Source organism: Mus caroli, unplaced genomic scaffold, assembly GCF_978045245.1.
Source record: "Mus caroli unplaced genomic scaffold, Mus_caroli_1 scaffold_6, whole genome shotgun sequence".
Lineage (NCBI taxonomy): Eukaryota > Metazoa > Chordata > Mammalia > Rodentia > Muridae > Mus > Mus caroli.
The window spans coordinates 57,350,151-57,378,143 of NW_028227261.1; the positions used below are offsets into that span (position 1 = coordinate 57,350,151).

The following is a 27,993-nucleotide window of genomic DNA, read 5'->3' on the forward strand; positions in this document are numbered from 1 at the left end:
CGCAAACCTCGCCTATGTGGCCGTGCCAAGTTATCCTGCGGAGCAGCCTTTAGAAGCCCTGAGCTGCGCCACGGTTGCCAGGCCCCTTTAAGGCCCTTCCTTCTCTAGGAGGCGGAACCGGAAGCGCGAGGACGCGGTGCCCAACATGGCGGCCGCCTGGCCCGCGGGTCGGGCTTCCCCAGCGGCGGGGCCTCCGGGCCTTCTCCGCACTCTGTGGCTCGTGACGGTCGCCGCGGGACACTGTGGGGCTGCTGCCTCTGGCGCTGTCGGGGGCGAGGAGACGCCCAAGTGTGAGGACCTCAGGGTGGGACAATATCCTCCGGAAAGCCGCCGTTCTCAGGCGGTCAGCTGGACCCCGGGCTGTGGGATGGGGACCGTGGCCTCCGCTGTGGCTCTAGTGACCACTGGACCCCGGGAAGTGAGGAGGGCTGTGGGGACGAAGGGCGAGCACCGTGGGCTTTCCCTGGATCGATCAGTGGTTGGCACTTCCTTCTCCGACTGACCATGGATTTTACCGGCTTGCCCACTTACTCAAACACACACACATCTAGGCTGTGTCCCAGACACAAAAGATGCGAAAATTGTTCGAAGAGTCCCTGAAATTTGGAGGTGTTGAGGGAGACAAGTAATTAGTAGTGAACCAATGCATGTGTCTCACTTGTCACTAACGTAACATATATCACCTACAGCCATCCTCAGATGGCTTCACTTTGTGATTTTAGACAAAATATTATTATGTTTTTAAATTAGAGATCCTCTTGGATGTTTTAAAATGTAATATTTGTGTTAGTTCTTTGTGAGAATTTCACCCAGTGGATTTTGATCATATTCAACCTCAAACTCCTTCTACGTCGTCTTCCCTCCCACTCCCCCTTAACTTCGCCCCCTACCACACACACTTAAAAAAAAAAAGAAAAAAGAAAAGAAAACTAACACAGGGAGTCAGATATGTGCTGTTCATATCTACAGTGGTGTGGGGCTATTCGCTGAAGCATGGTTGCCTTACCTGGGACTTAAACCTATGACTCTCTAACTTAGCAGCCATCAACTGGCCATAGTTAGGGGTGGGGGCTTTTGAATGAGCAAATAATTTAAGTCTAAAACATACTTATGCCAGTGACCACCAACTTAAGGGAGCATTTATGCTAATTTAACTACCACAACAGTTTCGTTAGGTGTTTATTTACAGATGAGAAATCTGATTTAGGATTGGGTGAACTGTCTCATTACATTAGCGTGCCGCAGAGCAACAAGGTGAAATTCCTGTTACACTCAAAAAGCTATGTTTGAACAAAACTTTGGGTACCGACACAGTGCCTCAGACATTTGTGTACAGATCCTCAAACCTGCAGAAGCAAGAAAGAGTCTTAAGAAAAATCTTACAATTAAGAGATCTGCCGGGCAGTGGTGGCACACGCCTTTAATCCCAGCACTTGGGAGGCAGAGGCAGGTGGATTTCTGAGTTGAAGGCCAGCCTGGTCTACAGAGTGAGTTCCAGGACAGCCAGGACTGCACAGAGAAATCCTGTCGAGAGAGAGAGAGAGAGAGAGAGAGAGAGAGAGAGAGAGAGAAGAAGAAAATCTGTGAGTTAAGGAGAGCATGCATTAGATTTGCACAGATTACCTCTAATTTACTTTGCTAACCCCATCATGCAGGGAGTTGCTGACATACTGAGTTTATCATTGTCTTAGGAAAGACAAGAGTGTCCTTCTAAGAAGTATTTGAGCTGATTATGAGCTATTGAACCCTTGTGAGAAGTGACTGAGCCTGTATAACTCTGGTGACAACTGAACATTGCCTTAATGACAACTAACTAAAGATGACCTTTCCAGAAGTGAGTCAGAAGTCCAAATAAGGGTCCACCTGTGACTAGAGACACCTTGTATGCACCATACCTATCCCATTGCAGTGTAAACCATACAATCTTTAGACAATAAAACTTACAAACATTCTTATTGTTGTAACATCTATTCGAGAGTGGTTTTCAGTAACTTACGATCCTACTGGAGCCACTGACCACAGAGATAACAACTACAACAGATGCACAGTCTCCCAGCTTTGAGTCAAGAGATCTGATTTGGCTGTCTGTCACTTACATGACTGGATAAGCCACTCAAACTTAAACACTCAGCTAGTGCTTCTGTGGTATAGGAATAACAATATCTTCCTCATCTGTTTGTGTTACATGGAATTAAGTGTGAATTAGTTGAGTCCAGAGCTCTGGAAACTGATCTGGTTTTAAACTTAAAAATAATTTGGTGAAGATTTTTAATTTGATGCTGCTTTCTGTTTGTTCCCGGATTGATATTCTTTGAAGATGGCATCAACTTCTAGAACTTTTGATAGAAATTTATTTTATGACTTCTATACAATAATTTAACTTTCAACTATTTTCTAGGGAACACTAAAAGTGTATTTGGGTGTTTTGTTTTGAGATAGGGTCTCAACATAGCCCTGGCAGACCTGGAACTCATTCTGTAGATGATGACCTTGAACTTGAGAGATGTACCTGCCTTTGCCTCCCAAGTGGGACTAAAAGCATGCAGCGCCACAGCAAGTTTATTAAAAGTGCAGTTGTTTCTCAGTTTGTTGATTAGTACAAACTTAAAGCCTCTCTGTACATGTGAACCCGTAGGAGTGCGTAAGACATTTAAAACATAGTGTTTTATATGCTAAAAATATAATTCAAATTTCCTTAACTTTTTAAACATATATTTGTAAAGAACCAAAAATAAATGATGCTACGCAAGAACCAGTTAATTGTACAAACTACACAGCTCATGGTAAGATTTCTAGACTCATGTCTTTGAAATGTTTTATAAAATTTTACCTATTTCAAGTAACAGTGCATTACCCCTAAGGGTAATTAGTAAATGTGTTTTATGTTGTGTTAGATAATATCGTTCAGTTTTTAGAATAATTTAGATTTGGAAATTGATTAAAATTGTCAACATTCAATTAATTAGTTGGTGAACTAAGTAATTAATTTTGTGCTTGTGATTGAACCCCGGGGTCCTTGCATGCTCCTGCAGCGTTATAAGCAGTGTCACTATTTAGGTTAAGAAACAAGTTTTCTTAGTTATATAACCTGGGGTGGTTTTTATGGGTATTTATTTTATAACATTAGAATCTGTTATAGAGATCATGCTTTTAAGTTTTTAATTAAGTTTATGTTTAACTGATTTATGAAATCTAACTGTTGTATATTAGTTGTATGATGAAATGGTTTGTGTGTGTGTGTGTGTGTGTAATACTTAAGTCAGGATAACTGTAGTTATCTCTGCTTCCCAAGCTTTGTTATAGAGATATAAATACAGTTATTTAGTTAGGGGTTTTGCTTCTTTTCTTCTTCTTCTTCTTCTTCTTCTTCTTCTTCTTCTTCTTCTTCTTCTTCTTCTTCCTCCTCCTCCTCCTCCCCCTCCTCTTCTTCTTCCTCCCCCCCCTCCTCCTCCTCCTCCTCTTCCTCTTCCCCTTCTTCTTCTTCTTCTTCTTCTTCTTCTTCTTCTTCTTCTTCTTCTTCTTCTTCTTCTTCTTCTTCTTCTTCTTCTCCTTCTCCTTCTCCTTCTCCTTCTCCTTCTCCTTCTCCTTCTCCTTCTCCTTCTCCTTCTCCTTCTCCTTCTCCTTCTTCTCTCTCTCTCTCTCTCTCTCTCTCTCTCTTTATTTTTTGATTTTTCAAGACATGGTTTTTCTGTGCAGTCCTGGCTGTCCTGGAACTCACTCTGTAAACCAGGCTGGCCTCAAACTCAGAAATCTGCCTGCCTCTGGCTCCCAAGTGCTGGGACTAAAGGCGTGCACTACCACTGCCCTGCCTTCTCTCTCTTTTTAAGACAGGGTGTCGCTGTGTAAGCCTTGAAATCACAGCCTCTTTCTTCCTGCTTCTTTCTCTACAGTGCTAGGATTAAAGGTGTGTACTAGTGTGTTGTCTTAGTCACTGTTCTGTTGCTGTATAGAGACACCATGACCAAGACATGTCTCAAAAAAGAAAGTGTTTACTTGGGGACTTCCTTGCTGCCTTAGTTCTTTAGCATCATGGCGGGGAGCATGGTGCAGATGCAGGAGCAGAAAGCTACATCATGATCCACAGGCAGAGAGCAAGACATTGGGTCTGGAGTAGGCTTTTGAAACCTCACATCCTACCCTCAGTGCATACTTCTTCTGATAAGGCCACGTCTCCTAACCCTTTTTAAATACTAGTCGATTACGGGGCACCATGATAGAAAGGCTTGGTACAGGAAAATTGTTCATATTTTGGCAGCGTAGAAGCAGAGCAAGGACAGATAATGGGATAAGGGAGAGTCAGAGTCATGCCCTAGTGACCTATGCCCTCCAATCAGGTCCCGCCCCATGAAGGCCTTTTAGAAGTCTGACAGTGCGCTTTACTTTGCTTAGATTTGATTGTGACTGTACCCTGGTTCTTCTCATTTGGAGTAGAAAAGTATTTAACTTGTGTTTGGATTTATGGGAACACACAGTTGAGAGATTTTGAATATTTTAGATAGACTAGTTATTTTAGGGACTGAATATTTGACACAAACTCGAGTCGTTTTGGAAGAGGGAATCTCAGTTGAGAAAAGCCTGTGATGAGTTTTCCTGATTGATGACGGATGTGGAAAGCCCAGTTCACTGTGAGCTGTGCTACCCCAGGGCTGGTGGTCCTGGCTGCTTAAGAAAGCAGGATGAGCAAGCCATGAGGAGCAGCAGTAAGTAGCACTCTTCCACAGTCTCTGGATCAGCTCCTACCTCCAGGTTGCTCACCCCGACTTCCCTTAGAGATGGAGTATGCTGTGGAACAGTAAGCTGAAGTAGACCCTTTCCTTCATGGTTGATTTTGGTCATGGTGTTTATCACAGCAAAGAAACTCTTAAGTCAGTGTGTGTAAGTGCAGATGCACATGAGGTCATAGAACATTTTTAGCACTTTGCCCATCTTTTTGTGGGCTCTTAGGGCTCGGAATCTGACATTGAAGCCTAAGTATTTACAGAGCCTTGCTCCTTTCTGGCTCTTGAGCACAATCCCTTTCCCTCTGCTGTACCATCACTGATGGTAGCCAGTGATTCTTGGCATTGCTGTTTTGCACTTGATATGGCTAAATCCTTGCCTCTACCTCCATGCAATCTCCCTGGGTGTCTTTACCTCCTCCCTTCATGTGCCCAGTTCCCTTCTTTATTGAGACAGTGTCTTACCATGCAGCCGTGGCTAGTCAAGACCTCACCATGTAGACCAGGCTGGTCTTAAGTTCACAAAGATCCTCTTGCCTCTGCCTCCCCAGTGCTAGGAATTAAAGGTATGTGCTACCAGATCTGGCCATTTTCACTTTTTATATAAAAGGTTAAGGCCTACTCTTAATAATGTCATCTTACCTTGATAAATCTACCAAGAATCAATTTCCAAATACGGAACCATTTTTAAAGGCATAATTCAGTTTATAACAAATACTATTATATATTTACATTATATATTCTTTTTCCTAAGATGGAAGTAAGTTTTTAAAAAATTTTACAGAAGAGCCTGTTCTCAGATGATGATGAACATCAAGTTCTTCTGGTTTTCCAATTTTATTTTAAAGAGTACTATAGCATTATAATCTTAATGCAGTATTTAATATTCTTTAAACCACATATTTTTGCAGCTATTTAAATTCATAATAAAAATCCAAATATCAGATATATGAAGCTTTAAAAAATATTTATGACTGAATAATGAGAGCAAAACTGTTTGAAGCCTGTCCGTTGAGCTTGCTGTGTAGCCAAAAGGATGACTTTGAACTTCTGATCTTCCTCCCTCCACCTCCTCAGTGCTGGGGGTTGCAGGCATGTGTTACCTTGTTGGCTTTGTTACCATTGGATACTTCATTATGGGGGTCTATTGTGCACAGTGGGCTGTCTAGTAGTATGTGTGGCCACTATCCCCCAAGCTAATAGCAGCCCTTCAGTGGCTATAACAGAATGCCTCCAAGAATTACCTGATGTCTTCTGGGGACCAAAATCACCCCAATTAAGAATTATTGATCTAAGCCAGACATGGTGGCTCACACAATCTTAACACTGGGAGCCTGAGGCAGAAGCATGATGAGTTTGGGTACAAATTAATATTCTGTCTCAAGAAACAAAGAGCAAAAGACAAATAAATACACTGTTCTGTCCATGTGTGGTGCCCGTGCTAGTTCGAGTGCTCAAAGCTTGAGGCAGGAAGACTGTTGGGGGCCAGCCTGTGCTACAGAGTTCTAGTGTTCTCCCTTGCTCTTGCTCTGTCTTGGAAGATTCAATCCAGGGCCCTGCTCATGCAAGCCAAGTACTTCACCGCTGACCACAATCCTTGCCCTTTGTCTACCTTAGCACTGTGTAAACCTTGTTGTATGTCTTGAGTCATAGTGAAAGCAATTGTGAAAAAACAATTGTTTTGTAAAAGTTTGTATTGAAAGCTTTTATACTCCGTGTCCTTTGTGTCATGATTCAGAACAAGTCACTGCAGTGGGTCACAGGTGAATTGATGTGTTTTCTTTCAATAACTGTACAGCTCTGGCCTTAACTACAAGAAGTCTCAATTATATTCTCTTTCCTCAGTGTAATATCCTAGCATGATTACTTCTGTTCATTTTCTCTTCCCATTCATTTTATGTAATAGTGTTGAACTGAATTGAATCTGTGTCTTTTATCTTGCATGCCACCTTGTTTTAGATTTTTAAAGTGAATTAAATAAGTAAAGTTTATGGATTGTATGGTTTGAACTGTGAGGAGTCCAGTGGATATGGGCCTCTCATAGAGAGGGCTGGTTTTTTTTTTTTTTTTTTTTTTTTGGATAGCTTTCATGTACTACTCTGCCCTGAAAAACAAAATAAAAAACTGATTTGTTGGAAACTTTAGAATAGTTACAAACCAAACAGAAAATATATTCCTTTCATAATAAAACCATCAGGTCTCTGTGTGTATTTTATTACACAAAGTTCTATTTTTAGCATTAAAAAAACCCCTATGATTATTGATGCTAAATATAGAGGTAAGTATTTGCTAAAACTATCCTAAAAATATTAGTGCTTTTCATATTCACTGGGAGGATTTATCTCAGTAGTAGAGTGTACATGCATGCACACAGATATTGAAGAAAATGTTTTTTCAGATAGGCATGGTATCACATGTCTTTAATCCCAGCTCTTGGGATTAGAGGTGGAAATATAATGGACTTTAAGGTAAACTTTTGCCACATGCAAATGAGTTTGAGGCCAGCCTAAATGAGACCTGGTCTCAAACAAAATGTGTTGAGTACCTACTAATGCTGTAGACTTTGTGGTACGTAGTTTCATATGTTTAACCCCAGTGGCCCTATGATGTAGGTGATCTTAGTGTTATTTCTACCTATAAGGAGGCCAAGGGCTGAAAGAGACAAAAATAACCCAGAGAAGGTCATCCTTGATTCTAAATTCTTCCTTATACCACACAGCTGTACAGAAGCTTGGGTTTTAGGATGGTGTCTACCAGGCTCAGGGTAACATCTGTACTGCTTGTCTGTATTGTGTCTTGGGTTATGAGTATAGATTTATATTGCTAAATGCTGAAATAACACTATACCAAGGCCTAGAATATATATCTATATGTTATTCTATACAATATAATACACACATACACACACACACACAAATATATGTATGGCAGCCATTGTCTACAATAGTGTCATCAGTTACTTACCTTGTGTTGTGCAAAATACCTGATAAAACAAAGAGGGTTATTTTGGTTCCCAGTTTCAGGGGATGGAGTCCGTGGTGGCAGGATAGGTGTGATGGCAGGGGCAGGAGGCAGCAGCAGAGCCCACTGTGCAGGAAGCAAGCAGTAGTGAGTGCTGCTCTTCAGCTGACTCCCTTTCCCCTTTATATCGCCATCTACCGTCCCTGCCTAAGGAGTGACACTGTCCACACCTAGGGTGGGGCTGCCCTAACCAGGTCAACTTTAATTCACGTAATTCCTCATATATGCACAGAGTTGACAGTCAGGATTAGCCATCACAAATAATTAATAAAAGCTGGGGATACAAACTATAGATCCTGTTAAAATAACTTGATAATTACCAAATGGATTGCTATCAAAAATTTAAGTATTTATCTGAAAGATGGAAAAATTTTAAATCAGTATTATTTTGCAATTCTTCCTTTGTTATCAGATACAAGAGACTGAACTAGATGGGCCATGAGCACATCTAAAACAGTTTAGCAATATTTGTATTATTATATAAAGAGAACATTATATTTATATTTATCTTCCATATAAATGCATTTCTCATATATATATATATGTATATATGTGTATATATATGTGTATATATATATGTGTGTATATATATATGTGTATATATATATATATATATATATATATATATATATATATATAGTAGAATTCTTTAACTTCTGGTCTAAATTAAAGTCTTCTGTTAGATGTTATAATGGGAGATAGTTTGTTATAATATTATAGGTTCTTCTGTGCTTTGCCAGTCTTGAAAAACAATTCTTTTTTTTCTGTTGTTAGTTCAATGTTTTCCAGCACCCAAAATAACTTGTAAGGATTTGAGTGGTAATGAAACACATTTTACTGGAAATGAAGTCGGTTTTCTCAAGCCCATATCTTGCCGAAATGTGTAAGTACATTACTGAAAATTAAAATGTTGTATCTTGATTTCATGGAGTGAATGATAATGAAATGTTATGGGAAGTCCTGCAAATATAATATGTGTCTTCTTGCTAATGTCAGATAACCTTCAATTTAAATTTATCAGCCAGAAGCTGGGTTAACTTGTGAGGTAATAAAGGATAGAAATTGAGTTAGACCTTATAAAGGAAGTTGATATCACCAAGGGAGGTATGCATACATTTTCTTCAAAATATAAATGCAAATGGGTATTTACTTATTGTTTCAGAAAAACTTACTGCTGTGACAAAATCCTGTACAAAAGCAACTTATAAAGAAGGGTTTGTTTTCACCCACAAGTAGAAGGGTCCAGGGCATCCTACCAGGGACAGCATGGTGGAGGAGCTCAAAGCGGCCATTTCCCTTGTGTTGGTAGTCAGGAGCGGAGAGACATGAAGGCTGGACTCAGTTTATTCTTGCCTTTTGAGTCACTCTAGAACCCTGGCCCATGGAATGTGCTGTCTACATTTAGGGTAGGTTTTCATACTCAAACCCAGCCTAGACACTCTTGTGTAGACATGGCCAGAGGCTTGTCTCCTGGGTAATTCTATATCCTGTCAAGTTGATGGTATTAACCATCACACAGTGGTTTCGTTCTCTGTAATAGATGAACAGTAGCAGGAGGCAGAACTCAGAAGCCGGATGAGCTGTGATAATAAAGGAATGGCCTCTATTTAGACAGTGTTTGTTTTTTTCCTATTGGAAAGCTTGCGTTCAGTTTTTCTGCTGTGAACTAAAGACATGTTTACTTTTCCTACCTTCTTTCACTTCTGGCATCTTCTATATTAATTATAGGACTATAAATGGTTCTATTTTATTTGATGGTACATATTTACAGTCATGTTAGGAAATAAGTAAAATTTGGATTTTTCTACAACTTTTTTCAGAATCCTTAGAATTAGCAATGTAAAAATTGTTGAAAGGAATTGCTTCCTAGCACTTAGGTATTGTTTGTTCAATTTTTAAATTCTAGGTTGGTACTTCTACCTTATGCATCACAAATGACAGAAAAAATAATATTATATTCTGGTACAAGAAAGATCTCATGGCCCTTACTACTACTAAGAAACACATGTGTTGAAAAGGGCGCCTCTCTCAGATTGCCTGTCACAGTTATTATTCTCGCTACTTAGTTTCAAGTCAGTCTGAATTTTATTACAGTGTCTCAGGTCAGACTAAGCTGGGCGAGACTAAGCGTTGCTAAATATGGCTATAAAGCACTGATGTCCGTTTTAATACTGTGATCATTAAGGAAAACAGACACTCTAGCCTACCAGCCAATTTAGTCCCCTCACAGTAAAATCAACAGGTTCCAAATACACCTTTTTGATGAACATTGTATCAGAACTTGAGATCCATCAGTAGTTTTAATGTCAGAGCTGCATACCCAGCAGGTCCTGCTGTGTCACAGTTCGTTCATCAGGATGCACAGCGTGTGTGCAGCAAAAGGCCAGCTGGGAATACGCTCACTGGTGAACTCGATTTGCTGGGTGTTCCCTTCTCATTGACGTGGGTTTTTTTTTTTTTTCATACTCTTGCTGACATATTTTTGAAAGAATATAATATTAATATTTAATTAAAGTTACATTTCAATATTACAGGTAGCTTACAGAGCTTAAGCTACCTGTAATACTTCGGAAACTGAAGTCTAGTAACCACATCTATTGATTACTAAGTCACTTAACTATTTATACTGGTCATCTATGTTAACTGGAGCAGGCTAAATTGCTGTAAATTTCAGTAGTTTAGCACAATAAGAATTATTTTTTCGTGAATAATGTGATCTAGTTTGGGTGGCCTTAGAGTTCTGGGTTATGATATGAGCAGGTGCTGGTGGTCCTACACAGCCATGCAGGACCCATGGCTTTGGTTCCTCTAGAGTCCTTTCCATTCACATAATAGTTCAGAGAGAGGAGATGGAACCCTTTGTAAGTATATTTAAGGATGAATACCAGAAATAGCATGTACTTCAGCCTTCTCCCCATTGACCAAAACACAGTTCTAGCTGCACTCAATTGCAAGGCCAGCTAAGAAATGTGGTTTAGGTGACTGGAAAGTTAGAAATGGTTTGGTGAATGACTATGAGTCTGCCATTCCAGGTGGCTCTTCAGCATGATTTGTATACATAACTAACTAATTGCTATAGTGTTTCTTCCCTTTACCCGACAAACTTCTGAATAATGGTTTCTACAGTACTTACTCATCAACTATTAACTTTCCGAGTAGAACCATACTGGAATTTACCAGCAATACCTGCTTCTCCATCAAATGTTACTTATACACCATAGTAAAATCACTCTACAACATTGGCAATTTCCTTCTTTAAAATGCTTTTTGCTCTGATACTGTCTCAGTGAATGGCACCGGGTTTTTAAGGCATTGTTCTAGTACTTGGTGGGCAGAGGCAGAAGGATCAGAAGTTCGAGGCTAGCCTGCACTATGTGGTGCGACCCTATCTCAAAGAAACCTAAGACAGAAGCCAATCAGAAACTTTGGAGTCATTCTCTCCTTTCCCTTTAATCTCCACTGTAAGTCTGTTGCTTCTGCTTTCTTAGTGTCTGCTGAGTTCTTCACTTTCTTCTCTTGGCCTCATACCTGCCGTATAGCCAGAGTTGACCTTGCAATCTTGATCCCCTTGCTTCCATCTTCAAATGCTGGGATTATAGCCATGGACCCTCGATCTCAGGACACTAAGGATTTCCTGTATGCCTGTAACTTAACTGTTTAATTTCTGTCTCCAGCCTGACTTAAAAATAAATCTACACTTGTATGTTCAGCTGATTTTTATTCGGCGCTGTTGGGGATCTCATAGATACCGCAACATGTCCAAACTAAACTTGATTTCCTTTTCAAGAACCATCCACCTGCCTTTTCTCCTTCAACTTTCTTCAACTTTCTAATGCTTATGATAAAATCTGGAGTACCATTATTGCTTCCTTCCTTCTTTCTTTCTTTCTTTCTTTCTTTCTTTCTTTCTTTCTTTCTTTCTTTTTTTTCATACCCTAAATTTAAAATATCAGAAAATTGTACATACATTCAACATATTCAGAATCTGATGACTCTCAGCACTTCTTTTGCTGTTACTCAGACAAGCCGTTATTATTTCTCACCTGAGCATTGAAAAGCATTAAAACACTTTGTCTTCATACTCACACTTGAATGTGTTAGCAGATATTCAGCCCCCAGCCTCCATTAACAGGACAGTGTATATTTCACATTCCACTGTTTTGGGGCTTGCCTCTGTTGCTTAATTTGGCTTTAGGGTAATGGGTGGCACACATAAAGAGGCTTAAGTGTGTTTGTGAAATTCAGCTTTCCTTTTGCATTTTGATGAGACAGTCCTCAAAAAAAAAAAACCTTGCTGCAAGTGTCTGCCATGTTTTCAGCTTGACCCCTAGAAAGTCTTACTGACTCAAAGGGAATCTGTAGCTGTGGTCAAGCTCAGGGCACTTCAGCCCAAGGTAGTCAGTCAGCTGAAGAAGGTGCCACCATGTTGAGCTGTACTGACCCACAGCCAGGCTGCCCGGATAGGTGTGAGAATAATAGCTTGCTATTTAGGCCATTGAGTGTGGAGCTTGTTTTATGGTATGCTTGTGACAGTCATTGACAATTCTCCATTACAGTCTGTTTTTAGTGTAAGGACCACAGGATTTGAAAGTGTGAAGCATATTGTGTCACAGTGTCATCTCATTGGAAGTGTCCATTTCTCATCCTGTAAGAGTGTTAACTCACTGCAAGTGTCCATTTCTCTCACAGTGAACGCTGGAGTGTTGGTCGTGGGTAGCAGCACGGGCACTGCTTTCTTGTGTCTCATGGTAGCTGCTCTTTTTCTTCCTCAGTCTGCCTCTGCTACACTGACCTTAGTCCGCCCCCAGCCCATACAGTGTACTGCTTTGCACCGGCTGCTGCTTCTATTGGGGACTGACACAGCATCCTACTTCACATTAAGTAGCCCCCAGCATTCAGGACTTTCTCTATACTTTAGCACTCTGGATTTGATAAATACCTGCTCTACCTTTTTCTTGTTTCAGAATATCTGTAACTTTCTAACAAACTATACAATTAGATTTTAAAATGCCTGGATTGTTGCTTTTTGCCACTAAAATATAAGTCTCTGAGGGAGAGAGGTCTATGTTGCTTTTATTCATTAAGAAACACATAATGCATAGCATTCATTGTATACTATAAGCTTAGCATAGTGTTACTTACTTAGCCTCCAAAACGGTAAATGAGTGAACCACTGGGTAAATGAGCAATAACTGACAGATGTGTTCCCTACAACGTTCACGGGTTAGCAGTGCATGGCTGTGACACCGAGATTTTAATTCTATGCAGGAATGGCTATTCGTACAAAGTGGCAGTTGCATTATCTCTCTTTTTGGGATGGCTGGGAGCAGATCGATTTTACCTCGGATATCCTGCCTTAGGTGAGTATCCTTCACCCAAACATGAAAAAAAAAAAATCCTTGTGAAACTTATTCCGAGTTTGTGTTAATGAACGTTTGCCTATGGTTTAAGTCTCTCCATGTACAAGATTTGAGTGAGTTGGATAGGTACATTTTTCTCTGAGTTTATACTATGCAGTTCTGCAGGTCAGCCGAAGCAGGCAATATTGGCTGTTCCTGAGTAGTCTCCTTTTGGAAAATACACTTGAGAGTGAAGGCTTATCACTTGGCTGGTGTGTTATGCTAGGTCCACAGTGCCTATATAGTAAGCGTTTATGAGTGTGTTTTTTCTTTCCAAAACAGTGTCATCTGCCAGAGTCACTCACTGTCACTGTTGCCCTGCTCTCACCCTGAGAATAGCCGCAGCTCCTCTCAGGGCACATTGGGTTTTGGTGATCTCTAGGCTGCTTCCACAGCTTGGTTGTTGTGGATGATGCTGCAGGGATATGGATGTGCAGTGTCTCTGTGCTGTGCTGACTCGGAGTCCTTAGGATAAATACGCAGAGTGGTGTGGCTGGGTCACATGGAAGATGCACAGTGACCTTTGGGCTTTCATGGAATCTTTGGAGTTTGGGAAGGTGGCCTCGTTCAGTGTTAGTTCTTTGAATGCCTGAGCACAGGAGGTCTTTCTGTGTTCTAGTATCTCCTAGTAGTGTTTCGCTTTTTTCTTCAGTGTTTTTTCTTTTTTTCCTTTTTTTTTTTCAAAAGTCCCCCATACCGCCCCCCACTTCCCTACCCACCCATTCCCATTCTTTTGGCCCTGGCATTCCCCTATATTGGGGCATATAAAGTTTGCAAGTCCAATGGGCCTCTCTTTCCAGTGATGGCCCACTAGGCCATCTTTCGATACATATGCAGCTAGAGACAAGAGCTCCTGGGTACTGGTTTCTTCAGTGTTTTAAATTTTCATTAGACCATTCTTATACTCCCATGGTTAGATCTCATTTAAGGTATTTTACTTTTTCTTGAGGCAAATTGAGATTACAGTTATATTTTTTTCCTTAACATGTTTGTTAATAGGACAGGAAGGCTTGTAATTTATTTTTTCTTTCTTTTTCTTTTTTATCTTGTATTTTAAATTTTGGGGTTTTTTCCCATTAATTTTTTTATTTATTCACTTTACAGCCTGATCACAGCTACCCTCCTTTTTTCCTCCCAGTCCCACCTTTATACTCCCTCCCCACTCTCCCCTCTCCTCAGAAAAGGGGAGGCCCCCATGGGTACCCACACACCCTGGCAATCAAGTCACAGCAAGACTAAGTGCGTCCTCTCCCACTGGGGCCAGACCAGGCAGTCCAGCTATGGAAAGGGGAACACAGCCAGAGCCAGCCCCTGCTCCATGTTAGAGGACCCACATGAAGAACAAACTGTACATCTGCTACATATGTGTGAGGGGCCTAGTTCCAGCCCACGCATTCTCTTTGGTGGTGCTTCTGTCTCTGGGAGCCCCGATGGGCCCAGGTTAGTTTACTTTGTAGGCCTAATTGTGGTGTCCTTGACCACTCCAACTCCCTCATTCCTTTCCTGCCACTCTTCCATAAAACTCCCTGAGCTCCACCTGATGTTTGGCTGTGAATCTCTGCATCTGAAGACAGTTATGCTTGGCTCCTGTGTGTAAACATAGCAAAATGTTATTTTTCCCTTTTATATTGTATATTTTCTTTATTTACATTTCAAATGTTATCCCCTTTCCAGGTCTCCCCTCTGGAAACCCCCCATCCCATCACACCTCCTTCTGCCTCTATGAGGGTGCTCCCCCACCTGCCCACCCACTCCTGCCTTCCTGCCCTGCCATTTCCCTACACTGGGACAGCAAACCCCCTCAGGCCCAAGGACCTCCTCCCACAGATGTCCAACAGGGCCATCCTCTGCCACTTATGTGGCCAGAGCCATGGGTCCCTCCATGTGTATTCTTTGCTTGGTAGTCCAGTCTCTGGGAGTTCTGGGGAGTCTGGCTGGTTGACACTGTTGCTCTGCCCATGGGGCTGCAAACCCCCTCAGCTTCTTCAGTCCCTTCCCCAATTCCTCCATCTGGGACCCCACTCTCAGTTCAATGGTTGTCTACGAGCATCCGTCTCCATATTTGTCAGGCTCTGGGAGAGCCTCTAGGAGACAGGTATATCAGACTCCTATCAGCAAGCACTTCCCAGCATCCGTAATAGCATCTGTGTTTGGTGACTGTTTATGGGATGGATCCCCAGGTAGGGCAGTCTCTGGATGGCCTTTCCTTCAGTCTCTGTTCTACACTTTGTCTCCATATTTCCTCCTGGTGAGTATTTTGTTCCCCCTTCTAAGAAGCACTGAAGCATCCACACTTCGGTCTGTCTTCTTCTTGAGCTTCATAAAGTCTGTGAATTGTATCTTCGGTATTCTGAACTTTGGGGCTAATACTCACTTATCAGTAAATGCATACCGTGTGTGGGTTACCACACTCAGGATGATATTTTCAAGTTCCACCCGTTTGTCTGAGAATTTCATGAAGTCATTGTTTTGTTTTGTTTTTTAAAGATTTATTTATTATTATACATAAATTCACTGTAGCTGACTTCAGACACCAGAAGAGGGTGTCAGATCTCATTATGGGTGGTTGTGAGCCACCATGTGGTTGCTGGGATTTGAACTTAGGACCTTCGGAAGAGCAATCAGTTCCCTTACCCGCTGAGCCATCTCACCAGCCCAAAGTCATTGTTTTTAATAGCTGAGTAGTACTCCATTATGTAAATATACCACATTTTCTGTATCCATTCCTCTGTTGAGGGACATCTGGGTTGTTTCCAGCTTCTGGCTATTATAAATAAGGCTGATATGAACATAGTGGAGCATGTGTCCTTACAACATGTTGGAGCATTTTCTGGGTGTATGCCCAGGAGTGGTATAGCTGGGTCCTCAGGTAGTACTATGTCCAGTTTTCTGAGGAACCTCCAGACTGATTTCCAGAGTGGTTGTACCAGCTTGCAATCCCACCAGCAATGGAGAAGTGTTCCTCTTTTTCCACGTCCTAGCCAGCATACGCGGTCACCTGAATTTTTGACCTTAGCCATTCTGACTGGTGTGAGGTGGAATCTCAAGGTTGTTTTGATTTGCATTTCCCTGATGACTAAGGGTGTTGAACACTTCTTTAGGTGTTTCTCGGCCATTCAGTTTCCTCAATTGAGAATTCTCTGTTCCCCATATTTTAATAGGGTTATTTGGTTACTTGGAGTCTAACTTCTGGAGTTTTTTGTATATATTGGGTATTAGCCCTCTATCAGATGTAGGGTTGGTAAAGATCTTTTCCCAATCTGTTGGTTGCTGTTTTGTCCTATTGACAGTGTCCTTTGCCTTACAGAAACTTTGCAATTTTATGAGGTCCCATTTGTCGATTCTTGGTCTTAGAGCATAAGCCATAGGTGTTCTGTTCAGGAAATTTCCCCCTGTGCCCATGTGCTTGAGACTCTTCCCCATTTTCTTTACTGTTAGTTTCAGTGTATCTGGTTTTATGTGGAGGTCCTTGATCCACTTGGACTTGAGCTTTGTACAGGGAGATAAAAATGGATCAATTTGCATTCTTCTGCCTGTTGACCAACATGTACTTGATTAGCCTGCATGTATTTTATTGAGAACTTTTGCATCTTTGTTCATCAGGAGGATTGATCTCTATTTGCTGTTATGTCCTCATCTGGCTTTGCTATCAGAGTAATACTAGCTTCGTAGAAAGCTAGTATTACTAGATTTTAGAAGTATTTTCGGTTTCATGACATGATTTGAGAAGGGTTGGTTTTAAGATTTATTTATATTTTACATGTGTGACTTTTTCCTGCACGTATGTATGTGTGTGTACAGTGTGTATACCAGGTACCCTTGGAGATTAAAAGAGGGCATCAGAGCTGGGCAGTGGTGGTACACACCCTTCCTTTATCCCAGTACTTGGGAGGCAGGGGGAAGTGGACCTCTGGGCTCAAAGCCATCCTGGTCTACAGAGCCAGTTGTAGGATGGCCAAGGCTACTCAGAGAAACCCAGCTCCACCTGGGGGCAAAACAAGAAGGAGAAGGGGGCATTCGACTCACTGAAACTGGAGTTGCAAGTGATTGTGAACCACCATGTGGGTGCTGGGAATTGAACGTGGTTCTTACAAGAACTGCTTAACTGCTGATGCAAAAATTCTGGGCTCAAACGTGGACATCCTTCTCCCTTCCTCCCCAGTACCGGGATTAAAGGTAGGTGCCAGCACTCTTGATTTTGACTCTAGAGCTAGTAAACAGAAACTTTAAAAGCTCTAGGAGAAATTATATGCATTTGAATTACTAGTCAAAATTTGGAATTTTTACATTTTTCTTGGACTTTTTTTTTTGGCTTGATAGTATAGAGTTGAACTTTCTACTCTGCTCAGTAAAACTTATATTATATAATATATTTTATCTGTTCAGATCAATAAGGGGCTTTGCTGCTAGAAGGTACTCTGTAGCTCTGGGGTACTCAGGTTCAGCTTGTGCTGCGACCCCTGTGCCTGCTGGCCAGGCACACGGAGCTCTCCCCTGGCCCTGGTGTGTGGAGGTGTAAATATTTGTTTTTCTTAAGTTTTGTGCGAGTATATTGCTTTTCATTTTCCTTAATATTTTGTTATTGTTAGGAATTTTTAAGCTATGTTATGACATTTTATGTACATGAAGTTCCTTTAAAACGTTCTTGTATTTTTTTAGGTGAGATTTGAAGTTTTAAGATTATTCTTTTTCTCATCATACTAGAGAGTATATAATAGTTTTGTAGAAAACTAGGATCGCTTTAAGTATTTATGAGACTTACTGGACTGTAAACTACTTTTCGTATGTTTTCCTAGGCTTGTTAAAATTTTGCACCGTAGGATTTTGCGGAATTGGGAGCCTAATTGATTTCATTCTTATTTCAATGCAGGTAAGTTAGTGTCATTCTGGAACATAGACTGTCTTTACAGGCAGCGAGGAGGTTGGTGGTCTGCTGGTGGATACACTTAGATACATTAGGAAATAAATGCTTTACAGCTTTTCTGCAGATGCTGGGCCTAAGTGGTTGCACTTTCAGTAAATATTTCTCAAGCTGTAGCTTTAAAAGCCGTAGCATACTTATTTCAAAAGGGACTCCATGTTCAGAAATGACTGTAGATCCGGGTTCAAGTGGGTTAGAGATTTCCTTACTGAAGAATTTTCTGAAATCTTTCTGATTTTATGGCATATTCTGGAATGAGCCTCTAAGGCAGGTTGCAATGGTTTCTCCGACTTGCCATTTATTTGCCTGATAACCATGATCATCTTGTCAGTCACTGGGATAGGATACGTCGATGGGACTCTGGTGTATGACCAACATGCCGGGGGCAGAAGTCAGGGCTTTTGTTTTGTTTTTTTTGTTTGTTTTGTTTAGTTTTATTTTTGAAATGCATAGACACTTTATGAATTGTACTATGTGTAAGTGACAGAAGTTGTAATCTAATCTAGTTTACTGGATACAGAACACAGGAATGTATATGTACTCTGTATGGTTTCTAGTAATAGAATAGCCTCAAGCAAAACCAAATCCATTCAGATTCCTATTCTCTGTGATAGCCTCTCCTTCTCATGCTGCAGTGGGTATGGTGAGTGGTACGGTTTATGAGATGCTGTCCTAAAGCACTTAAAGGTACCCCAGATGCTTTCTGTTAGACACTGAACGGGTTGTGATTACTCGTGAAATTTCTTCAATTATTGCCAAGGATGACTCCTGGCAGATAGCAGTTTGGCAAGTAGGTATCCTGAGTGAGAGTGTCAGCGTGTACTTAAGTCATTACGTGTTGCTCTGTGTTTTCACTCAGCACTGCCCATCTTCCGCTCTGGCTGCTTGGTAGTATTGGTGTTTTAAAGCCAGCCAGCATACTCTGAGGAAGGGCAGCATATGGACCAAAGCTAGAAGAGTTAAACATGGAAAATATTCGGTTTTCAAGTTAGACTTTTCTTGCCTTTACACACAAGCCACATGCCTGGTCAGACATCCTGTGTCCTCTGACTCTGGAATGGGTGAATGTATGAAGAGCCAAAGGCTCCTATGCACAAATGACCTTGAGCTGAGGCTAAGCAGTCCTGAATTCCAGAACAACCTGGACTACACTGGGAAACCGTGTTTCAACAAAACAAACAATAAAGCTCAGCCTGTATGTAGTGGCACACTTGTTAATCTTAGCACCTGGGAGGCTGCAGGAGGTCTAGGTCAGTCTGGGCCACATAAACCCTGCTCAAAGAAAGAAAAAGAAAAGCACAATTAGTGCTTATCTGTTTGCGCTCTTTATTAATAAATGCTCTGTCACTGACCTACATTCCCAACTCTTCATCTTGTTTCTGAATCCATTCATGACATTTGAAATGTACAGAATAGTTGGGTTATCTAAGGAGCCTGCTGTCAACAATTCAGTCTCTTAACTGGGGTCTGCATATGTTGCTGAAGTGTAGGTAATGAAGTACTTAGCCACCTACAGTTTTTAAAAATTTAATTTATTTTTATTGAAATGCCACTTGAATATGCATAATGAAAAATTTGTTTTACAACAATAAAATCAAATACTTAAAAGTTGCAGACACATTAATAAAATTCAGGTAAAGTAAACTTTTTGTATGCAGTAAAATATTTAACAAAGTTGTGAAACTGTCTTACTTAAATGGATAGTTCAAAATCATTAAATATTCAGTAATGCTGAGCAACCATCACTGTATATACTTTAAGTATATTAGATGTATACTCTATCTATCCATCTATCCATCCATCCATCCATCCTGTCATCCTCTCTCTGTGTATGTGTGTTTTCTTGACTATGGAACTAGGAATTGAAAATGTTTACCCAAGTGTTACATAGCAACATGAAAATGCCTTAAAATCATAGTTTACTGTCACAATAATTTTAGCTAGATCTGGTGGCTCAGGCCTGTAATCCTGGCTACTTGGGAAGCTGAGGCAGGAAGATTGCAAGTTCAAGGCCTACCTGGGCTCTAGTGAGATCTGTGTCAGTTAATTAAACCTTGTATCCAGATAAAGTAAAAAGACAGGAGAGACTGCTTGGTAGAAAGCCTGACAAGTGTGCAGGAGCCCCTGACTTAAATCCCCCTGGAACACAAACAAATAAGTAAAAAAGAAGAAGAGTTCTCAGCTATGAAGGTGAGTAGCACAATACTATGAGATGAAATTTTAAGCAGTAATTTTTAATCATTTATTTGTATGTTATATGAGTGTTTTGCTTGCATACATACCAGTATACCAGATGCATTCCTGTGCTCACAGAAGCCAAAAACAAGGGTTGAATTGTGTGGTACTGAAGTTACAAAGAGTTATAAGGCACTGTATGGGCACTAGCAATTGAACCTGAACTCACTGGAAGAGCAGCCATTGATTAATTTCTACAGCTCCTGTACATATTTATTCAAAGAATTTCACATTTTTATTTATTTATTTATTTATTTATTTATTTATTTATTTATTATATGTAAGTACACTGTAGTGTGTCTTCAGACACTCCAAAAGACAGCATCAGATTTTTGTTATGGATGGTTGTGAGCCACCATGTGGTTGCTGGGATTTGAACTCAGGACCTTTGGAAGAGCAGTCGGTGCTCTTAACCACTGAGCCAGCTCACTAGCCCCGAATTTCACATTTCTAAGAATAAGTACAGTTCCAAATCCCATGGTAGCCCAGTGTGTGCCTGTGAGTGGGAGGGTGGGTCGGGGGTTATGAGTGTGTATTGATGCGGGGAGGATTGTCAAGAATTAGACCAAGAGCATCAAGGATAAAGAGCAAGACGTTTTCTGCAGCGCACCCCCATTCCCATGGCTATGCCAAAGGAACCTGTGAGTGTTACTTCTAATGCAAGCAAATTGTAGATCTTGCTCTGGGGACGTCATCTTGGCTTACAGTGTGGGCCCTGATCCCGTGTGATTGTTGGCTAGAGAATGCCAGTTGGCTCCAGAAGCTTGCAGCTTTTGTTTTCCAGAGTATAAGTGTCTGCTACCCCCAATGTTTGAAGTTCATTATTAGAGCAGCTATAAAAACTGCTGGGTTTGAGTTTTGTGGCTTTAGGGCTTTGTACTTAGAAGACATTAATGTGTAGTATAGAAAGTTCTTAAATGTTCTAATTAAATTTTTTAAAATATTTGAGCATGTGCTTATGTATGTGTGTGTAGGCACATATCATGACATACATGTAGAGGGCACAGAACAATTCTGTGGAGTTGGGTCTAACTTCCATTGTGGGTTCCAAGGAGCTCTGGCTGTCTGGGTAGACAGGAAATACATTTTATCCACTGAGTCATTTCATTGACCCAAAAGTGACCCTTAGAGTGTGTTGGCCCTCTTGTTCACCTGCTTGTAGAACAAAGAGCTTTGAAGAAATGACATTAATAACTCAAGGGAAAATAAATGCTTTATAATATGATTTCTAAGATCTATTGAACCACATTCTTGTAAACTATTGAAAGTGCCATCTTCATATAGGAAGGGGAGGGGACTCGCACTCAGCCTTTCTACGAGTCAGTGGCTGATACAGTGTGAAGCGTCTGTGCTTAAAACCAACTCGCACGGGCTTATTAGAAATGCATGATATTAAAAAGTCACCCGATCATCTATCACCCTATTCTAACATTTGTGTATTTTTTTCAATGAGTAAATGCAATTATCAGGAAAAATAGTACAGGAAGAATGTAAAGCCAAAGGCTCAGCTCCAGAAGGCTCACACACGCCCAGATAGGTTTCTGCAGTGTGATTTGGCCCCTTTCCACAAGCTAGGCTTCACTTTTTTGTTTTCTTAATAAAGTCTCAGAATGTTGTCTTCTAATTACCCATTCTTCTCTTAGCTTAATGTTCCTAGTAATTCCTCATGACCCTAGCCACAAAAAATGTCACAGATGCATTCATTTTTACTTAAATTTACACATAGCATCCATAAATGTCAGACAAGTTAATTTAATCTTTAGGAATTAAGTCAACACGCACAACAGCTGCTGACATCCATAAGCAGCTGGCTGTGTAGGTATTCGTTGAATCCACTAGAGAGAGCTCCCTGTTGGCCGGCATGGTGATTGTCTGCTGCCTTCCTGGAGTAGTGTAGGAATTAAGTATTTGTTGAGTTGAGCTTTTGTTTGTATGAGATGGATTCTCATCATGTAGCCCAGGCTGGCTTTAAGGTCCTTCGTTCCAGCAGTTCACCTCCTGTGTGTTCTTGCCTCAGCCCCCACTTCCAAGAATCTGGGACTACAGCTGCAGACTGCTACGTCCAGCCTTCTTAGTTTTTGCGGCTGAATGAACTATATTTATATTTTTAAACTGAAATCCTCTTGTTTTATGTGTATGAGTGTTTTTACTGAGTGTGTGTGTATATGCACCACATGTGTTTCTGGTGCTTGGCAAGGAGAGAAGAGCGTGTCAGCTCCCTGTGAGCTGACGGTGTGGATGACTGTGAAGCCACTGTGTGGGTGCTGGCAACCATGGCCAGGTCCTCTGCATTAGCAACAGCTGCCTTTAACTTCTGAGTCATCTTTTCAGTCCCTGTTTGTTTATTTTTGTAAAAGTTTTTTTTTGTGTGTGTAGCTCAGGTTGACCTTGAACTTGTGGTGATCCCCCTGCCTCCACTTCTCAAGTGTTAGGATTACAGTTTTTCATCACAACTCCCAGCTCTGAAATCACTTTTAAATGAGACATGTTCGTGACAGCTTTTTTTACTCCAGTTGTATAACCCTTAGGAGAATATTTTTAAGTCTGTACCCTCTGCATATTTTTAAATTGACATTTAAGTTTTCCATCATAAATTTAAATAGTTTCATGAAATGTAATTTTAAATATTGACATGTTTAAATTAAACTGTTACATCAATTTTTAAATGTATCCAACAGTCTATAAATACTGCAAAATTTAAATGTCATCTACTTTATAAAAAAAGAAATAAACTCTTCACAAACTATAATAATTTTGTTTTTACTTAAAATATTAAACGGCTTTATGTAAAGGTTCTGGAGGATGAGCTTTGTCGCCAGCATGCAGACTGACACAGCCTTGAGGTAGCCATGCCGACAGGGCATGCGCGATGAACCTGCTCCAGCTCACTGCAGGCCCAAAGCGTTTTGCCAGGCTGTTCTCTTCCCACGTGAAGCCTTCCCCACTACTTCCAGGACCAGTAGAGTCTAGTAAGCTATCAGAAATGCCCTTAAAATACAATGCTGCTTTAACCACCTGAGAAACAACAGCCAACCCTAACTTACTGGCAAACTTGGGGAAACAACCTTCAACAGTTATCATCACCAAGCACTGTATTGTGTGAGGTCTCTCAGCAGCACATCCTTTTATTGTAACAGTCTGATCTCGGGTTTCTGTCAGGTGCATGTGCAGGCTCCTCACTTGGAGCTAGTCCCATTCTATGGTAGTGCAGGCTCTCATTTATTCATCTGTAAAATAAGCACAAGGACTCTCAGAGCCTTGAGACTTAAAAGTGCATGAAGCTACTGTAACACCACCCTGTTGCCACCGTGCCTGTCCTTTGGTACTGGAGTTACACATGGTTGTGAGCCACTTTGTGGATGGTGGGCGCCAAACCTAGGTCTTGTGTAGGATCAGTCAGTCTTCATACCTGCTGAGCCTTCCCTCCATCCCCAGCATGGGGATGTTCTCTCAGCATCTTCCCTTGGCATTCTAGGTAGTTGTAGTCAGTTTCACTGCCATCTCATCTCCTTCTGGGAGTCTGGCCTAGGCAGTCAGACGAGATTGTATTTACTTGGATGTAGTCATTATCCAGCCATAGTCATCAGCCACAAACATATCTGGGGAGAGAAGAGTATTGGAAAAGGCTGAGGTGAGAATACATGGTTCTGGCATTGCCAGCCTGCAGGGAGAACGGGAGCAGAGCATAGGGGCGGGAGGCCAGAGCAAGGGGCACACAGTGTGGAGGTCGCATGGAACCCCAGTCCTGGCAGCGTTTCTTTTGATCCCACGAGCCTCTTTCCATTTAACCTGCTTTGCTTTTTCCTCAGACTTGTTTTTTGAGGGGGCGGGGAGGGGAGGTGTTTGAAGGTCACGTGGGGTTGGGCAACTGAAGTAATTTTATTGCTTACTAACAAAGATAAACTCAAATATCTTTTGTAAGAAGAATAACTTAACATTTTTATCTTTTCTAGATTGTTGGCCCTTCAGATGGAAGTAGTTACATTATAGACTATTATGGAACCAGACTTACAAGACTCAGCATTACTAATGAAACATTTAGAAAAACCCAGCTGTACCCATAAGTGTTTAAAAAGATAAACAGTAAGTACTATGTATGTCTCTCACTTTAACTCTGTGTTTCTCGTGGACTTATGAGACTGGAAGAGCCGGGGGAAGGTTTGAGAGATCATTTGAGAGGCTCCAAGCCTCTCTTTTACCTTCATGAGAAAGTTCAGATCCACATGCGTGGAAGCGTCTCCAGTCCACTGAAAATGTCCTTGCACTGCTCAAGCGCCTGCAGTGTCCTATACAGAGTCTTTCATAAGAAAAAAGAAAATATTATACGGTGGTTATGGTGAGGTGAGCCGTATGTGCTTCTGTGTGAAGTGCCTTCCCTTGGCCATTTCTCTGGCCAAGATAGTCTTTTGTTTGATTCTTGTTTTGAGAAGGATTTTTTGTTGTTGTTGTTATTGTTGTTTTTAAGAAACTAACTTTTTAACAATTTCACACACTTATATGACATGCTGTGGTCTGATCGCACTCCCCTCCTCTCACCTTCCTCTCTTATCTCTTCTCATCCCCGCTGATTCACCTCCTTCCTCCTTAACAGGCCTCTCTCCCATTATCCTGTCTTTTTACTTTTGCTTTGTGACACTTTGGATGGGGCACTCATTAGCTTAGTGATCACACTGCTAGGGACAAGGATTCCTTCCCCCCATCAGCCATCAACTGCCACTAGCTCTCCCGGGCTCCAGCTTCTTTCTCCCATTCACGACTCAATGTTTATAGCCTTGTTTCTTTTCTTTTTTTCAGTGCTTGGGATTAAACCTAGGGCCTAGCACATGCCGTGCAAGTGTTCCACAACTGAGCTCCATCCACATCCTGTCTCTTGTTTTTTAGATATTAGTCAGTAGATAGTTTAGAGTGGCCTGGAACTGGCTATGTTGCCCAACATGATCTCAAACTCCAGGTCCTCATGTTTGCACCTACCAAATACTAAGATTGTGCACCAACATGCCCAATATTGATATTATTATTATTATTATTTTTGGTTTTTTGAGACATGGTTTCTCTGTGTAGCCCTGACTGTCCTGGAACTCACTCTGTAGACCAGGGTGGCCTCAAACTCAGAAATCCGCCTGCCTCTGCCTCCCGAGTGCTGGAATTAAAGGCATGCGCCACCACTGTCCAGCTTGATAGGAATTTTAATCTCCTTTTTTTCTTCCCTAAATTCAAAAGCTGGAACATCTAAACTTTTAATATCTTTAAGTACTTAATCCAAGCTAAAGATTGGGTCTACCCATTAGGTTACTGATTTCAGCTTTTAATAGGCCTACTGGCTAGACTGAGAAGTGCTGAAGTCTTCCTGGCTGAATATCTGCTACTACAAAGACTTACTCCATTTGCTGTGTTAGTCTAGTTAATAATTTTCCAGTGTTGTCCAGATTTTCTCAGCAGGACATGGGTAGGTCAGGAAATGCATTTCCTGGTACCTTCATTCTGTGTGTTACGAAGCATGTAGATGGCATGTGTTGTACTTTATATCAAAGCCCACCTTCAGCTGTCCAGCTGCCCTCATACAGGCTGAAGAAGGCAGGTTAGATGTCCAGACCACTGTCTAGAACTCCATCTCAGAGACTTGTTCTAGAGGTGAGGAAGGGAGGAGACATTGTTTTATGTGATGTGTAAATAGAATGTAAAGCGTAAGTTTGCCTAATGGGCAGATTATTTCTCTCACATTGCAATTATTGAGTATATCTTCTGGATATAGGATTGAACAGTGACCATCTCTGCAAAATACAAAACTGGCTCTATATAAAGTTTGCAGATTTTCACTATATAGCCCAGGCTGGCTTGAAACTCACTATATGGCTCAGAGTAGCTTCAAACTCTTCATTCTCCTGTCCCAGCTTCCTGAGGGCTGGGATAACAGGCATAAACCACCATGCTTGGCTTAAAATTCTTTCTTATAGAGCACATAGTACTCTCCCAAAGGACTTGAGTTTATTTCTAAGTATCCAGTTTGGTTGGTTCACAACTGCTGCAGAATCTCCAACACCCTCTCCTGGACACCTAGAGCATCTGCATTTGCATGGGCACTCCCCCTCCTTCGTTTCATGCATAAACATATAAAAATAAGATCAATCTTTAGATAGTCCTAAATATGTCTTTCTATTTTTCTAATCTCTCTCTCTGTCTCTCTGTCTTTGTCTCTCTCTCTCTCTCTGTCTCTGTCTCTCTCTCACTCTGTCTCTCACTGTGTGTGTGTGTGAGAGAGAGAGAGAGAGACAGAGACAGAGACAGAGACAGAGAGTGAGAGAGTGAGAGAATGAATGCATGTGCTTACCATGGCATACCTGGAGAAGTCTATTCTCACCTTCTGCCACGTGCATTCTGGAGATTGAAGTCACATCATCAGGCTTGTTGGCAAACACCTTATCCACTGAGCTGTCTCATGCACCTTGTGACCTTTTTTTATAGCATATAACACTACTGTAAGAGTAAGGGGGGAAATATGTTGATAGGATAAGGTGTTCCAATATCTATTCATGAGCTAGAAGCTAAGTCAGTGATGGAGCACAGCCTAGCATGCATAAAGGCCTACAGTGCATCCCCAGCTGAGAAGAGAAACAAGCAGAAATGTGTCTGTGTAACTTGATGAGAACATTTTTAACCTTCATTTCCTTGTTTTTTTGTTTTTGTTTTTGTTTTAGGATTTGAGCCTCCCTGATTTCAATCAAGAGCCCCTGTGTGTGGAATTCCAGATTTTTCTTTTCCTTTAGTATCACTTTATGGGTTCTAGATGATGTTTTGACATGTGCTCAACCTTGATTTGTTGATTTAGTTAAAATATACTATTCCTAGATTTATTTAACAGTCTTTCTTAAAATCAGTATACTATTTTAGTGGACTTCTGTCTCTATGAGATAGCTAGTCCATTACTGTTACTATTGTATTACTGTCATGTTCTTTACATGTCACTTGTCATTTTTATTTGTGAAAAATAAAAAGATAATTTATTCACATTTTATTGACCTGTTATTAAGAAAACCATTACTAAATGGAGCTATCTTACTCATTGTGGTGCTTCGAAAGCAGTTAATTCATGGTGTGAACAAACAGGGTTCATGCTGTGTGGCTTGCAGGCCCTGTGTGTCGGCCCACCTGCAATGCTGCAGTGCTCAGTTCTGTGCTGTATCCTAGGAGCTAAAGATGGCCAGTGTATGGGACTGTGAGGCACATGGAGACTTCTGGTCTCTGAAGTGTGAACTGTGTCCTTTTGCTTGGAGAGTGACACACCAGCTATGGAAGGCCACGTGTGACTACTGCAGCTCACTGCAGTTACAGTGGATACTGGATGGACAATGTGGGAACACCAGCCAGCTATCACTGCCTGCCCTCTGAGCATAGCCAGGCAGCTGCCAGTGTAAGACCTCCGAGTGACACACTGGGATCTGAAGGAAGCAGCACCCGTGTGTTAGCACCTGGTCTTCTAACCACATTAGAGGGGCTTTAAGAAGACGAAAATCTGTGAAATGTCAGGTCCTTTTAATGCCACCCCAGCCTGCCATTAGCAGTAGACATGCCAACGTAATGACTTGTAGGTCCGTGGCTCCCCAAGGTTAACACCTTCTTCCTTGAGTAGTGTATAACTGCTCAGTGTGGTAGATTTGCAGTACAGTACCATTTTATTTCACAGCAGTTTGAGATGAAAACA

At 41.2% G+C, this 27,993-nt stretch overlaps 1 protein-coding gene across 1 annotated transcript; it reads left to right on the forward strand.

Moving 5' to 3' along the window:
• Positions 1-47: 47 nt before the first annotated feature.
• Positions 48-27,301, forward strand: Tm2d1 (TM2 domain containing 1). The gene is made up of 7 exons (XM_021160833.2): positions 48-312; positions 2,710-2,783; positions 8,514-8,622; positions 13,008-13,099; positions 17,935-18,008; positions 24,248-24,377; positions 26,990-27,301. Exons 1-6 carry the CDS (start codon positions 146-148, stop codon positions 24,356-24,358), a joined length of 627 nt encoding a protein of 208 aa, XP_021016492.1. The 5' UTR covers positions 48-145; the 3' UTR covers positions 24,359-24,377; positions 26,990-27,301.
• Positions 27,302-27,993: the final 692 nt, after the last annotated feature.